This window comes from Melitaea cinxia, chromosome 21 (genome assembly GCF_905220565.1).
Source record: "Melitaea cinxia chromosome 21, ilMelCinx1.1, whole genome shotgun sequence".
NCBI lineage: Eukaryota > Metazoa > Arthropoda > Insecta > Lepidoptera > Nymphalidae > Melitaea > Melitaea cinxia.
In genome coordinates this window covers 1,313,615-1,329,457 of record NC_059414.1, presented here as the reverse complement: position 1 = coordinate 1,329,457, position 15,843 = coordinate 1,313,615, and the positions used below count along the sequence as shown (strand labels likewise).

Genomic DNA, 15,843 nt, shown 5'->3' with positions numbered 1-15,843 from the left:
AATTGGTGGTAAGAAATTGTCTATTACTAGATAGATGAATATATATATATATATATATATATATATATATATATATATATATATATATAGTGTAATTTTTAAATTAGATAGGTTAGGGTTATTTTTTTTAAGTAATAAAACTATGTCTATAAACGGTGACATTTTTTAATTAGATAGGTTAGGGTTTTTTTTGTAACGGAATTATGCCTATAAACGGCCCCTTTCTGAAGTCAGATAGATTATGGTATTTTTTTTATTCATGTCATGTTTTTCACTTCATTATATTTTTTTATTTATTTATTTATTGTCAAATAAAATGAACTAAAATATTGAGTATTTTTCGTATATAACAGTAAATAAATAAAAATAAAATATATTTAAGTAAAAAACATAGGTAACATGAAACAAGGCTGTATGGTCTTAGACCGTTGCCTTTACAGTTATTTAAACAAAAACAATGAATTTATGCTTACATTGCTTTGGAGCGAAACGATAAGTGGCTTGTCATTTTTTATTAAAACATCTATTTCTCAGTTGTTAAACATTAGTTGTATCGTTTGTTAGAAAACCGTGTGAAAACGTTAAATTAACGTGTGAAATGTTAAAATCAAGTGCGAAATGTGAATATAACATCTGAAAGCTACGGAATTAAGCATGGTTACCGCAAGTTGTATCGTTTGTTGATCTTGGAATCGAGATCGTTTTTACGTACTCCTGTTCGAAAATAACTTATAAAGTTGTGAAACGGCGCATGGGTGGCACTCCCCATAGCGCCGGAGCTAAGTTGAAGTCAGACGCGGAGCTCAAAGGTATTATAATAGCTTTAAATTCTTCCTCTAATTTCAAAATTTTAACCTTGGATATCCCCACAACCATGGGGTTTCGAAGTGTGTTACCTTGTATAGTTTCCCCTACACCCTCCGCCCTCCACACCCAAAAACCCCATAATTCGGTTTTACTTAATCTAAAGCATAGCCCCCCAAAAATCGATTGTGTATAGCCGGTAACGTCGGTAAACGTTTGTTTATTTAATTAAACTAGTTTTTGCCCAGTTCTCGAAATTCGACCATAATTAATTTAAATTATAAGTTTGAACGTTAGACAAAGAGTATATATGAGTGTGTCAAATACATGGTAACGTGTGAAATGTTCAGTTTTTATTGATTTAATGTAATTTTTATGCATAATCTATAATATAAAAATGAGTCGCTGAATGTGTTGCTAAGCTCAAAACTCGAGAACGGTTGGACCGATTTCGCTAATTCTTTTTTTAAAATGTTCCTTGAAGTACGAGGATGGTTCTTACGGAGAGAAAAAGTCTAAAAAAAAAATTAATAAAATTAGAATCGACTGTTAGGCGATACGAAGTTCGCCGGGTCAGCTAGTTTAATATATAAATATATATATACTGCACTCCTCTGTATAAAGTATAAATGTACGAAATTTGTAGTGCGTAAAAAGGGGTAGAAAATTTTCGCCACCCGTATTAATTGATGTTCGACGTTGTTCCAGAGCGGCGGCCGCAGCAGCGTGTCGAGCGCGTCCAGCGTGTCGGACGGCGGCCGCGTGCGCGCCGCGCTGCGGGCGGGCCCGCCGCTGCACCACCACCCGCCCGGTGAGCGGCTCTTGTTTACATATAGATATATGACGTGTCGGACGGCGGCCGCGCTGCGGGCGGGCCCGCCGCTGCACCACCACCCGCCCGGTGAGCGGCTCTTGTTTACATATAGATATATGACGTGTCGGACGGCGGCCGCGTGCGCGCCGCGCTGCGGGCGGGCCCGCCGCTGCACCACCACCCGCCCGGTGAGCGGCTCTTGTTTACATATAGATATATGACGTGTCGGACGGCGGCCGCGCTGCGGGCGGGCCCGCCGCTGCACCACCACCCGCCCGGTGAGCGGCTCTTGTTTACATATAGATATATGACGTGTCGGACGGCGGCCGCGTGCGCGCCGCGCTGCGGGCGGGCCCGCCGCTGCACCACCACCCGCCCGGTGAGCGGCTCTTGTTTACATATAGATATATGACGTGTCGGACGGCGGCCGCGTGCGCGCCGCGCTGCGGGCGGGCCCGCCGCTGCACCACCACCCGCCCGGTGAGCGGCTCTTGTTTACATATAGATATATGACGTGTCGGACGGCGGCCGCGTGCGCGCCGCGCTGCGGGCGGGCCCGCCGCTGCACCACCACCCGCCCGGTGAGCGGCTCTTGTTTACATATAGATATATGACGTGTCGGACGGCGGCCGCGTGCGCGCCGCGCTGCGGGCGGGCCCGCCGCTGCACCACCACCCGCCCGGTGAGCGGCTCTTGTTTACATATAGATATATGACGTGTCGGACGGCGGCCGCGCTGCGGGCGGGCCCGCCGCTGCACCACCACCCGCCCGGTGAGCGGCTCTTGTTTACATATAGATATATGACGTGTCGGACGGCGGCCGCGTGCGCGCCGCGCTGCGGGCGGGCCCGCCGCTGCACCACCACCCGCCCGGTGAGCGGCTCTTGTTTACATATAGATATATGACGTGTCGGACGGCGGCCGCGTGCGCGCCGCGCTGCGGGCGGGCCCGCCGCTGCACCACCACCCGCCCGGTGAGCGGCTCTTGTTTACATATAGATATATGACGTGTCGGACGGCGGCCGCGTGCGCGCCGCGCTGCGGGCGGGCCCGCCGCTGCACCACCACCCGCCCGGTGAGCGGCTCTTGTTTACATATAGATATATGACGTGTCGGACGGCGGCCGCGTGCGCGCCGCGCTGCGGGCGGGCCCGCCGCTGCACCACCACCCGCCCGGTGAGCGGCTCTTGTTTACATATAGATATATGACGTGTCGGACGGCGGCCGCGCTGCGGGCGGGCCCGCCGCTGCACCACCACCCGCCCGGTGAGCGGCTCTTGTTTACATATAGATATATGACGTGTCGGACGGCGGCCGCGCTGCGGGCGGGCCCGCCGCTGCACCACCACCCGCCCGGTGAGCGGCTCTTGTTTACATATAGATATATGACGTGTCGGACGGCGGCCGCGCTGCGGGCGGGCCCGCCGCTGCACCACCACCCGCCCGGTGAGCGGCTCTTGTTTACATATAGATATATGACGTGTCGGACGGCGGCCGCGTGCGCGCCGCGCTGCGGGCGGGCCCGCCGCTGCACCACCACCCGCCCGGTGAGCGGCTCTTGTTTACATATAGATATATGACGTGTCGGACGGCGGCCGCGTGCGCGCCGCGCTGCGGGCGGGCCCGCCGCTGCACCACCACCCGCCCGGTGAGCGGCTCTTGTTTACATATAGATATATGACGTGTCGGACGGCGGCCGCGTGCGCGCCGCGCTGCGGGCGGGCCCGCCGCTGCACCACCACCCGCCCGGTGAGCGGCTCTTGTTTACATATAGATATATGACGTGTCGGACGGCGGCCGCGCTGCGGGCGGGCCCGCCGCTGCACCACCACCCGCCCGGTGAGCGGCTCTTGTTTACATATAGATATATGACGTGTCGGACGGCGGCCGCGTGCGCGCCGCGCTGCGGGCGGGCCCGCCGCTGCACCACCACCCGCCCGGTGAGCGGCTCTTGTTTACATATAGATATATGACGTGTCGGACGGCGGCCGCGTGCGCGCCGCGCTGCGGGCGGGCCCGCCGCTGCACCACCACCCGCCCGGTGAGCGGCTCTTGTTTACATATAGATATATGACGTGTCGGACGGCGGCCGCGCTGCGGGCGGGCCCGCCGCTGCACCACCACCCGCCCGGTGAGCGGCTCTTGTTTACATATAGATATATGACGTGTCGGACGGCGGCCGCGTGCGCGCCGCGCTGCGGGCGGGCCCGCCGCTGCACCACCACCCGCCCGGTGAGCGGCTCTTGTTTACATATAGATATATGACGTGTCGGACGGCGGCCGCGCTGCGGGCGGGCCCGCCGCTGCACCACCACCCGCCCGGTGAGCGGCTCTTGTTTACATATAGATATATGACGTGTCGGACGGCGGCCGCGTGCGCGCCGCGCTGCGGGCGGGCCCGCCGCTGCACCACCACCCGCCCGGTGAGCGGCTCTTGTTTACATATAGATATATGACGTGTCGGACGGCGGCCGCGCTGCGGGCGGGCCCGCCGCTGCACCACCACCCGCCCGGTGAGCGGCTCTTGTTTACATATAGATATATGACGTGTCGGACGGCGGCCGCGTGCGCGCCGCGCTGCGGGCGGGCCCGCCGCTGCACCACCACCCGCCCGGTGAGCGGCTCTTGTTTACATATAGATATATGACGTGTCGGACGGCGGCCGCGCTGCGGGCGGGCCCGCCGCTGCACCACCACCCGCCCGGTGAGCGGCTCTTGTTTACATATAGATATATGACGTGTCGGACGGCGGCCGCGTGCGCGCCGCGCTGCGGGCGGGCCCGCCGCTGCACCACCACCCGCCCGGTGAGCGGCTCTTGTTTACATATAGATATATGACGTGTCGGACGGCGGCCGCGCTGCGGGCGGGCCCGCCGCTGCACCACCACCCGCCCGGTGAGCGGCTCTTGTTTACATATAGATATATGACGTGTCGGACGGCGGCCGCGCTGCGGGCGGGCCCGCCGCTGCACCACCACCCGCCCGGTGAGCGGCTCTTGTTTACATATAGATATATGACGTGTCGGACGGCGGCCGCGTGCGCGCCGCGCTGCGGGCGGGCCCGCCGCTGCACCACCACCCGCCCGGTGAGCGGCTCTTGTTTACATATAGATATATGACGTGTCGGACGGCGGCCGCGTGCGCGCCGCGCTGCGGGCGGGCCCGCCGCTGCACCACCACCCGCCCGGTGAGCGGCTCTTGTTTACATATAGATATATGACGTGTCGGACGGCGGCCGCGCTGCGGGCGGGCCCGCCGCTGCACCACCACCCGCCCGGTGAGCGGCTCTTGTTTACATATAGATATATGACGTGTCGGACGGCGGCCGCGTGCGCGCCGCGCTGCGGGCGGGCCCGCCGCTGCACCACCACCCGCCCGGTGAGCGGCTCTTGTTTACATATAGATATATGACGTGTCGGACGGCGGCCGCGCTGCGGGCGGGCCCGCCGCTGCACCACCACCCGCCCGGTGAGCGGCTCTTGTTTACATATAGATATATGACGTGTCGGACGGCGGCCGCGTGCGCGCCGCGCTGCGGGCGGGCCCGCCGCTGCACCACCACCCGCCCGGTGAGCGGCTCTTGTTTACATATAGATATATGACGTGTCGGACGGCGGCCGCGCTGCGGGCGGGCCCGCCGCTGCACCACCACCCGCCCGGTGAGCGGCTCTTGTTTACATATAGATATATGACGTGTCGGACGGCGGCCGCGCTGCGGGCGGGCCCGCCGCTGCACCACCACCCGCCCGGTGAGCGGCTCTTGTTTACATATAGATATATGACGTGTCGGACGGCGGCCGCGTGCGCGCCGCGCTGCGGGCGGGCCCGCCGCTGCACCACCACCCGCCCGGTGAGCGGCTCTTGTTTACATATAGATATATGACGTGTCGGACGGCGGCCGCGTGCGCGCCGCGCTGCGGGCGGGCCCGCCGCTGCACCACCACCCGCCCGGTGAGCGGCTCTTGTTTACATATAGATATATGACGTGTCGGACGGCGGCCGCGCTGCGGGCGGGCCCGCCGCTGCACCACCACCCGCCCGGTGAGCGGCTCTTGTTTACATATAGATATATGACGTGTCGGACGGCGGCCGCGTGCGCGCCGCGCTGCGGGCGGGCCCGCCGCTGCACCACCACCCGCCCGGTGAGCGGCTCTTGTTTACATATAGATATATGACGTGTCGGACGGCGGCCGCGTGCGCGCCGCGCTGCGGGCGGGCCCGCCGCTGCACCACCACCCGCCCGGTGAGCGGCTCTTGTTTACATATAGATATATGACGTGTCGGACGGCGGCCGCGCTGCGGGCGGGCCCGCCGCTGCACCACCACCCGCCCGGTGAGCGGCTCTTGTTTACATATAGATATATGACGTGTCGGACGGCGGCCGCGTGCGCGCCGCGCTGCGGGCGGGCCCGCCGCTGCACCACCACCCGCCCGGTGAGCGGCTCTTGTTTACATATAGATATATGACGTGTCGGACGGCGGCCGCGTGCGCGCCGCGCTGCGGGCGGGCCCGCCGCTGCACCACCACCCGCCCGGTGAGCGGCTCTTGTTTACATATAGATATATGACGTGTCGGACGGCGGCCGCGCTGCGGGCGGGCCCGCCGCTGCACCACCACCCGCCCGGTGAGCGGCTCTTGTTTACATATAGATATATGACGTGTCGGACGGCGGCCGCGCTGCGGGCGGGCCCGCCGCTGCACCACCACCCGCCCGGTGAGCGGCTCTTGTTTACATATAGATATATGACGTGTCGGACGGCGGCCGCGTGCGCGCCGCGCTGCGGGCGGGCCCGCCGCTGCACCACCACCCGCCCGGTGAGCGGCTCTTGTTTACATATAGATATATGACGTGTCGGACGGCGGCCGCGTGCGCGCCGCGCTGCGGGCGGGCCCGCCGCTGCACCACCACCCGCCCGGTGAGCGGCTCTTGTTTACATATAGATATATGACGTGTCGGACGGCGGCCGCGCTGCGGGCGGGCCCGCCGCTGCACCACCACCCGCCCGGTGAGCGGCTCTTGTTTACATATAGATATATGACGTGTCGGACGGCGGCCGCGCTGCGGGCGGGCCCGCCGCTGCACCACCACCCGCCCGGTGAGCGGCTCTTGTTTACATATAGATATATGACGTGTCGGACGGCGGCCGCGTGCGCGCCGCGCTGCGGGCGGGCCCGCCGCTGCACCACCACCCGCCCGGTGAGCGGCTCTTGTTTACATATAGATATATGACGTGTCGGACGGCGGCCGCGTGCGCGCCGCGCTGCGGGCGGGCCCGCCGCTGCACCACCACCCGCCCGGTGAGCGGCTCTTGTTTACATATAGATATATGACGTGTCGGACGGCGGCCGCGTGCGCGCCGCGCTGCGGGCGGGCCCGCCGCTGCACCACCACCCGCCCGGTGAGCGGCTCTTGTTTACATATAGATATATGACGTGTCGGACGGCGGCCGCGTGCGCGCCGCGCTGCGGGCGGGCCCGCCGCTGCACCACCACCCGCCCGGTGAGCGGCTCTTGTTTACATATAGATATATGACGTGTCGGACGGCGGCCGCGCTGCGGGCGGGCCCGCCGCTGCACCACCACCCGCCCGGTGAGCGGCTCTTGTTTACATATAGATATATGACGTGTCGGACGGCGGCCGCGCTGCGGGCGGGCCCGCCGCTGCACCACCACCCGCCCGGTGAGCGGCTCTTGTTCGTATATTGTTGCAGCCCGGCTGGGGTAGTACCTTACAGAAGATCACAGCTAAATAATACTGTTCTCAAGCAGTATTGTGTTCCTGTTGGTGAGTAAGGTGACCAGCGCTCCTGGGGGGATTGGGTCGGCAACGCGCTTGCGATGCTTCTGGTGTTGCAGGCGTCTATAAGCTACGGTAATCGCTTACCATCAGGTGAGCCGTACGCTTGTTTGCCGACCTAGTGACATAAAAAAAAAAAAATAGAGATATATGACGTGTCGGACGGCGGCCGAGCGTGGCCAGCGTGTCGGACGGCGACCGCGTGCCTTGTTGCGTTTCTTGTTTATCTACTCATTAAGAACCACCAGAATTACATGTGAAAAACGTACAATGAGCTATATGCCTAAGTATTTATATACATATCATTGATGAATCGAATTACTTTCTTTTTAAGTTTCGTTTTAAATGTAGCTAAGTTATCTGCAAAGATGTCTAATAACTCATTTTTAACTGTAAATTCTATACCGCTAGGTCGACAAACAAGCTTAGGGCTCACCTGATAGCTTATACACGTCTTCAACCCCAGAAGTATCACTAGCGCGTTACTAAACCTGCCCCCAACCCTCCCCCCCTCTCAGGAGATTTCCACCTTACTCACCACAGGAATACGATACTAGTCAAAGTACTTCTCCGGTCGGGCTGCTCCAAAATATGAGCAGGATATTTCCTATATACCACAATAAAATTGAAATATTGTGACACGCCTAGTGTGTCAAGAGTATCAAATGTATCGGACACATCGACCGGGTCGAGCACGATCAACGTGTCAGACACACATAGCATGCTTAGCATACTAAAAACGTATAACGCATTTAGTGTATTGAGCACGCCTAGTGTGTCGAGCACGCTTATGGCATGCTTATCGGGTACATCTAGTGCGCTGATAATGTTCAGTATGTCAAACACATGCAGCGTATCTAGAACATTAAGCATATCAATTTTTTAAGGTTGTCCAGCACGCCTAGCTAGTTGCGCAGGGTGCCTTTACCCTTAAAGCCTCTAGCGCAATATTTTATAGTTTAATATACTTATACACTTTAGTGCCGTAGCCACACAGCAAAGAATAAGAATTTAGCCACCCCCTAAAGAAATTAGCCACCCCCTCTCTTCCCGTGGGTGTCGTAAGAGGCGACTAAGGGATAACAAGGTTCCACAACCATCTTGGAACTTAAGAAGGCGACCGATGGCGGGATAACCATCCAACTGCTGGCTTTGAAATACACAGGTCGAAGACGGGCAGCAGCGTCTTTGGTGCGACAAAGCCAGTACTGCGGTCACCAACCCGCCTGCCCAGCGTGGTGACTATGGGCAAAACACATGAGTTCACGTTATTTTTGACGTAAACTGGTGGAGGCCTATATCCAGCAGTGGACGTATAGGCTGTAATGATACTTATACACACTGCGTACATAATTTTTCACTAAATTCGCTTCGAAAGTTAAGCTAGTTGAGTTTTACCACACGCGTTTTTATCAATAACATTTTCTTTTCACAGATTTCCTAGAGAACCTCCGTGAGACTCAACGCCAGAGGCTCCAGCCGCGCACTCCACCCCCATTACCCCCCAAACCGGCGCAACGCACCGCGCCCACAGTCGTCTGAGCCCCAGCGACCGCCCAGCTGTGGGCGTGGGATACACACACCGTGGGAAACGGACAGCTTAGGAGCTGGCCTCGTAGCCAAGAGGAATGTACTCTATATGCAGGGTCGGATTTAGGGAGGGGCATCCGATGCCAATGCCCCGGGGCCTCGACAAAAGAAGGACTACCATAACAAACTTCAGAAAACAAAAACTTTCAACTTTCGACGAGTACAACTACGAACAATAATATTGTTTTTAAATATAAAAAAGAAACATCTTTTAATAAAGAAACTCGTGTGAAAAAGATTGTTCATTTTATTTAGAAAACAATTTGAGCGGGGTGCCTCCATTCCTTTTGCAAGGCCTCAAGACCTCTAAATCCGGCCCTGTCTACATCCTACATAAAACTTGAATAGTGTCCGAAGAGAACCAGACAAATCTAACTGATACATCGACATTTATATTCCTAACTACTTTACATAAAACCATGTGGATTAGTACTGTTGGAACATCAACCCACGAGAAAACGCGGGGCGAAAAAATAACGGAATTTTAAAACATTTCAAAATATTCGTTATACCTATGTATATAAAAATCTCAATTATGTAAATAATAATGTTTGATTGAAGTCTCATTTATCTGTACTGGAGCTGTATGTAAATATGAAAAGAAAATTTATTTTGTAAAATTAGAAATATTTTAAGTCAAATTAATATTGAAGACATTTTCTAAAGTATTATTTTAAATAAGTGATTATGATTGTTACGAAGTTATAAGAGGGTATTAAGAAGTTATATTTGTAGTACTTATGTTTTATAAAATGTATTCTTGTATAAAACTGTAAATTAATTCTGAAAGTATTTTTATATAAATAACAAATCTATATAAAAAAGTAAATACTTGTAATATACGTAAAATGTTATTTTGAATTAAAAAAAAAATTAAATCAGTTAATTTTCTCGATACTGACACATAGTACCTAATTAGACAAATGCTTGGGAAGTAAAATCATCTTTCAGTCATACATGTCACAAAATACATAAGTTTGAGTACATTGTTGTATTAATTGTATATTTTCTTTATCACTGGCTGAATAATAATTTTGAAATAAATGCTATTTTAAAAAAAGAATTTAATTTCATACACCAAAAAGATTTTAAACTTATAATTCTTTTTGTAGTGATTTACTAAAAACTCATTACTAATTCGATATTTGAATCACATTATGATAAAAAGTGGACCCTACTTTTGATAATCTCTGTAAAATAAATTTTGTACAAATACATATATGTAAATAGATTGTAAATACGGCTCTTTAATAATATTGCAACATTCTATGTCTATTCATTCATCTTAATATAGCTTTGTATATTCTCCAGAGCTTTTTATACCTAACTTTTAGTAAACAGTGCTTAGCTCGTAAGTTAAAGGCATCTATTGATTGTATATGATTTTCGTATTGTTAGTTGTTACGTAAATTGAAATTAATTTATTGTAATATAAAGTGTGACAACATTGAAGCTCATAGTTACAGATTATGTAGAATAAACATTTATGATTTTAAAATTTTTTTTTTTAATCACTAAATATTCGCCATAATTTTTGTTATTTGAAAAATTAGATGACAAAGAATACTTTTAAGTTACACATTCATGATTATATCAATTGGTACAATCTTAGCTTATACTTTTCAAAAGATTAGAAAACTATTTATTAATTTATGTATTAAAACTATTGCACACAAAAAGAAAGATAACAAAAACAAAAATACAAATAAGTATGTAAAGGCGGACTTATCGCCTATAGCGATGTCTTCCAGGCAACCTTTAATGAAAGTAGTATAGTAAAAATATGTCAGGAAGGGTGCGCAAACAAAAATGCAACTTATTATACATACTAAAGACAGCTTAAAATACTAAACAAAGTATCAAACAATTCATACAAATACATACACATACATACATACACATACACATACATAAATACATACAAAACAATAGATCACATATCTAAGATAATGTAATAGAAGTAGTATTTGTACAAACGATTTTTAAAAATATTTATAGACTGCTTGACTTATATTAATGGGCAGGGAATTCCAAAGTAGGATCACTTTAGAGATGAAGGAATTACTATACGCACTTGAGCGACAAAGGGGCAATACAAGCAAGTTATTGCTACGGGAACGCAAGTAGCATTTAGTGTCATATTTTAAAAAATTAATACCTTAAGATAAGGGGGTGTGTGAGGGTGATAAAGGATATTGAACAATAAAGAAAGAGCATGTATATTTCGACGCTGTCTAATTGGTAGGCAACCCAAATGTTGATGTTGAGAAATATGGTCAAATTTTCGCAACCCGAATATAAAGCGAATACATATAAATTATTGAAAAATGCGCTACAATGAAGTTTTAATAAAATAACTATAGCCGACACTCAGTAAAAATAAATAAAAAAAGAAGTGAAGTTAATCAATTTGTCGCGCTTAGTTGGCATATAATTTTTTTTAAAGGGAAACTATAATAACTGTACTCATTAGTTATAGATCTTTAGTTATTCTAGCCGTAAAAATAAATGACTAAATGCGTTGTTAAGTGCAAAACTCGAAAACCATATCCATGGATGGGAAATAGTTTAACATTAACATTCTATTCAACATAATTATGTGGAATATAGAACACATTATTGTAGACTAATATCAACATAACTGTTATTAATTTATTACGATAAGTTCATTCTTTCTGTTACAAATTAAGGAATCTCTTCATCAAAAGTGTTTAACAAAATAAAACACAGCTAACATCACTATACTATTTATTCATATACAAATCATTTATCCGCTATTGCTGGTTGTACCGCCTCCTCTTCTACTTGTACTACGACTGGCTCCGGAGGAGGGCGGACCTTGGTCAGCTTTGAGGGGTCTTTAGGAGGGGCCCAGTCCGGTATTATCTTGTCGTGAATACGCCAAACACCATATAAATTAGATAGATGTTTCTCGAAGACTATGTACTCTAAAACATCCTTAGCGATGATCTCACTGCCGTGGATCAAGCGACCGAATCTGTCGTACACGGCAAGTTGTTGACGAGTATGGAAGCGTACTGTCACCTGAAATGTGAGAGAATTAAGGCTAGATATTAGAATAATTGATATAGATAAACGCAGAAAACTATTAATTCCGAGCTGTTGGTTTTGTTGATTGGGGAATTATTCCTTTAAGAGCTTTGTTTTGTAAACGTGTACCTTTTATTTTTAATCACTGTAAGAACATTGAGAGAAACATTGAAGTACTCTACAAACTTTAAAAATGAGTCAGATTCATTTAAATTTAAATTATTAATTAAGACATTATATTGCAAATATTCTCAAACAATTGTAGAACGCCAAAACCTTGGAAAACTATTTAAGAGCCATTTCACAAAAATCGGTAACAATCCGCGAAATTGTAATATTATGACGTCGTTAATCTCAGTGTTGGATGCAATAATGTAATTTATATTCTTGAAATATAATAGAGCAACCTTTGTTGTAGTCCATAGTCAGATCAGAATTTTGATTTATATTATGTGTATAAAATTATTAACCTTTTCATCAGCCTCCTCCCTGGGTAAACGGTCGCAATGCATACTTTGAAGTCCTACTTTTCAATAACCTCTACGTTGAAACCATTTTAAAAAAATATCATAATATGTGGAATATAATTTTGTTGTCCACTATCATAGATTTTTATTCCATTTGTATCTCTATTAAACGATAAAAAAAATTTAAAGTTACGAATATTTTCCAAATAAGTACAATTTTAAAAGCGATATTTCTCTTAGAAAACTAAGAAATTTTAACGAACTATCTTCATCAAAGTAAACTTACATCATTAAGGAATACAAAAAAAATAATTAAAAGATGTAATTATTTTTAATACATTTTATATTAAATAATAAAAAGATAGTATATATTGCCACGCATCAAGCCCGGTAAATCAGTCGAGCGCTAGCGCTCTTAGAGGTAAGGTCCACGCCAAATTCTGCGCAGCCGTCTCTTTCGCTCACACGCGCCAAGCGCCTGTTGTTATAGCGGATAAAACGCATTTGATACTTTCATAATAAAATATAAATAAAATAAACATATTACGAAAATGACTGTAAAATAATATAATGATAATTTCTGTAAACAAATGTATAATTTAATTTTCTTTTCTCACACTATCAATACAAATAGGCATTTCAATCTGTTTGTCTTGTTATTTGTTAATTAATATGTTTGTCGGTGTCGATGTCATTAAATGCTTTTTTATTCATATCGTAAATATTAGATTCATTCGTAAACTGAAAAAACTAAATCAATTTAAAAAAATTGTTTCATAAAATTGATTTTTTAAATTTTATTTTAAATTTATTAACTGTTGTTATATAACATACTTGAAATTTTTAACAAATTAATTATGTAAAAAACATTTTATACCATAGTTATAATTTTTATTATACATCAGAAAATGATCACGATGGTCTTTTGGTTGTCACACTATACGTACTAGCACAAAGATCGCGCGGCTCGTACGATTCGCGCGATGCGACCAAATTTACCTAAACTTGCAGAGCGTAAAATTGTGAAATGGCTCTTAAAAAAAAAACTGTATTTATTTTTTTAGGCTACCAAATGGCCAAGTTATAATTTAATTAGGGGAAAACCATACCTGAGCAAAGATATTGTCTTTGCTAATAATATCAGTGCATCTCGCATGCACTACACGCGGTGGCTCCAAGGAGTCCAAGAACTTCCATCTGATTGTCTTTAAATGACTATTATGCCTAAACTCCGGATAAGCCTTTTCAGTGACATATTTCCTTAAGGCATATTTATCATTGTTAGCTAAACTCTCGTGAGCATTAATATAGATGCGTTGAGCTTCCTGAACAAATTCTTTGGTGTCATAGTCCTCATCAAAAGATTTAATCTTACGAATTGCCATCATGGACTTTGATTTTTTCTCCAGTAATTCTACGGTTTGTTTGGCTCGAGTGGTTGACACAATTGAAGCTTTGCCATCTCCTTCCGGTGGAACGTATCCTTCAAAGACTCCACCTGGCAAAATATATTTTTTTAACATATTATTTGTAGTCGCCGTTAGTAGAATTAAAACAGCAACATGTTCAAATAAATAAAAAAATTCAAACCTGTTGCAGATATATAAAATGGACGTTCCATCCACGGTCGCGGGGGCATCACACCTCGTTCCTTCATTTTTTGCCTCTGTTTTTCTGGACTTATTTTGCTGTCATCCTCATTCATATCTGGCAGGTCTAGTCTCATATACTTCATTTTACGATGTTTCTTGTATTTTGGGTTAAAATGTTTGCTGGTAGTCGTGCGGAGCGGAATCAATGTCGATGGCGCTAGTTTCCATATTGGATTTATCTAAAACATAAATAGGTAAGTAACTATAATTCCGAACCTTGTAAAATAGGATTAACTAACAAAAATATGATCAATTTTTTTTTCTTTGGTTAAATAGACACTTTTATATCGGTTGAAATATAAAAATTTAAATGTACCTGATATAATTTAAGTTAGAACGACTTCTTAACAATTTTGCAAAATAGAAATTAAATATAAAACTTACTTTCGATAATATGGAATTGGCCATTACAAATATTCTTGTAGGTTTTATTAAAAATTAAATTGCTTTACATTAATTAGAACTTAGACGTTTAAGCATTACATTAATATTTATTTGATATTTATGTATATATTATAATTAATAAATTATAGAAAAACTGTACCCAATATAACCTATAACCTAAACAGAATATTCTTTTTCTGTCAAGTGTCATCTTTGATCTTATAATTCTTAAAGGTGGCTCTACACATGGCTATTTGTGTTTGCTGTTCAGTATTTGTTGTTTTTGACAAAATATTTGACGTACGGGCAAATAGACGATACGACCGTCTACACATGGAGCCAAATATCAAAAAATTAAACATATTTTTTGATATTGGCCTTTGATGTGCCTTGCAAAACCGACAGAAGTTCGGTAAGCCGTATTTGTTATTGGCCATATTTGCCAAATAGGTAAATACGGCAATAAATTTGGCAAATACACTCTCCACATATGGAAGTTATTTGTCAAATATGGCTATTTGTGTTTGCTGTTCAGTATTTGTTGTTTTTGACAAAATATTTGACGTACGAGCAAATAGACGATACTACCGTCTACACATGGAGCTAAATATCAAAAAATTAAACATATTTTTTGATATTGGCCTTTGATGTGCCTTGCAAAACCGACAGAAGTTCGGTAAGCCGTATTTGTTATTGGCCATATTTGCCAAATAGGTAAATACGGCAATAAATTTGGCAAATACACTCTCCACACAAGGAAACTATTTGTCAAATATGGCAAATACGCAAACACAAATAGCCATGTGTGGAGCCACGGTTAAGGTGGTTCACACATGGCTATTTGTGTTTGCTGTTCAGTATTTGTTGTTTTTGACAAAATATTTGACGTACGGGCAAATAGACAATACGACCGTCTACACATGGAGCCAAATATCAAAAAATTAAACATATTTTTTGATATTGGCCTTTGATGTGCCTTGCAAAACCGACAGAAGTTCGGTAAGCCGTATTTGTTATTGGCCATATTTGCCAAATAGGTAAATACGGCAATAAATTTGACAAATACACTCTCCACACATGGAAGTTATTTGTCAAATATGGCAAATACGCAAACACAAATAGCCATGTGTGGAGCCACGGTTATATAGGTACTCTTTGTCCAACTCTTTGTCTGTCAGTGTCAATTAAATACACGGTCTTATATACAGGTCATGAAACTAAACCCAATTTCAATGTAAAAATAAAAATAATAAAAATTAATAAAAATAAACTATTGTTATTCC

The 15,843-nt window shown here is 46.6% G+C and overlaps 1 protein-coding gene and 1 long non-coding RNA gene across 3 annotated transcripts; one reads left to right on the top strand and one right to left on the bottom strand.

Annotated features, from left to right (window-relative positions):
* Nucleotides 1-5,722: 5,722 nt before the first annotated feature.
* LOC123663829 lies at nt 5,723-9,242 on the top strand. Its single transcript, XR_006744710.1, has 2 exons — nt 5,723-5,760; nt 8,852-9,242. It is a non-coding gene; the product is annotated as an uncharacterized LOC123663829 (long non-coding RNA).
* Nucleotides 9,243-11,737: 2,495 nt separating this feature from the next.
* On the bottom strand, nt 11,738-15,686 carry LOC123664178 (probable 39S ribosomal protein L45, mitochondrial). Of its 2 annotated transcripts, XM_045598774.1 has the most exons (5): nt 15,633-15,686; nt 14,721-14,801; nt 14,115-14,355; nt 13,634-14,022; nt 11,738-12,051 (listed from the first exon to the last, which is right to left on the bottom strand). In XM_045598774.1, the coding sequence occupies exons 2-5, from the start codon at nt 14,769-14,771 to the stop codon at nt 11,770-11,772; spliced, it is 963 nt and encodes a 320-aa protein (XP_045454730.1). In that variant the 5' UTR covers nt 14,772-14,801; nt 15,633-15,686; the 3' UTR covers nt 11,738-11,769. The 2 variants fall into 2 exon arrangements, with proteins under 2 accessions (XP_045454730.1, XP_045454731.1); XM_045598775.1 differs by lacking the exon at nt 15,633-15,686 and having other exon boundaries at nt 14,561-14,801.
* Between the last annotated feature and the right edge of the window lie 157 nt (nt 15,687-15,843).

What these genes read in the sequence shown, in the direction of transcription:
- LOC123664178 (XM_045598774.1), bottom strand. Translation starts at nt 14,771, where the DNA reads ATGACACTTGACAGAAAAAGAATATTCTGTTTAGGTTATAGGTTATAT. An exon ending in TAGGTTATAGGTTATATTGG is followed by an intron (nt 14,356 to 14,720) that starts GTACAGTTTTTC and finishes TTTATGTTTTAG; the next exon opens with ATAAATCCAATATGGAAACT. An exon ending in ATTTTATATATCTGCAACAG is followed by an intron (nt 14,023 to 14,114) that starts GTTTGAATTTTT and finishes ATATTTTGCCAG; the next exon opens with GTGGAGTCTTTGAAGGATAC.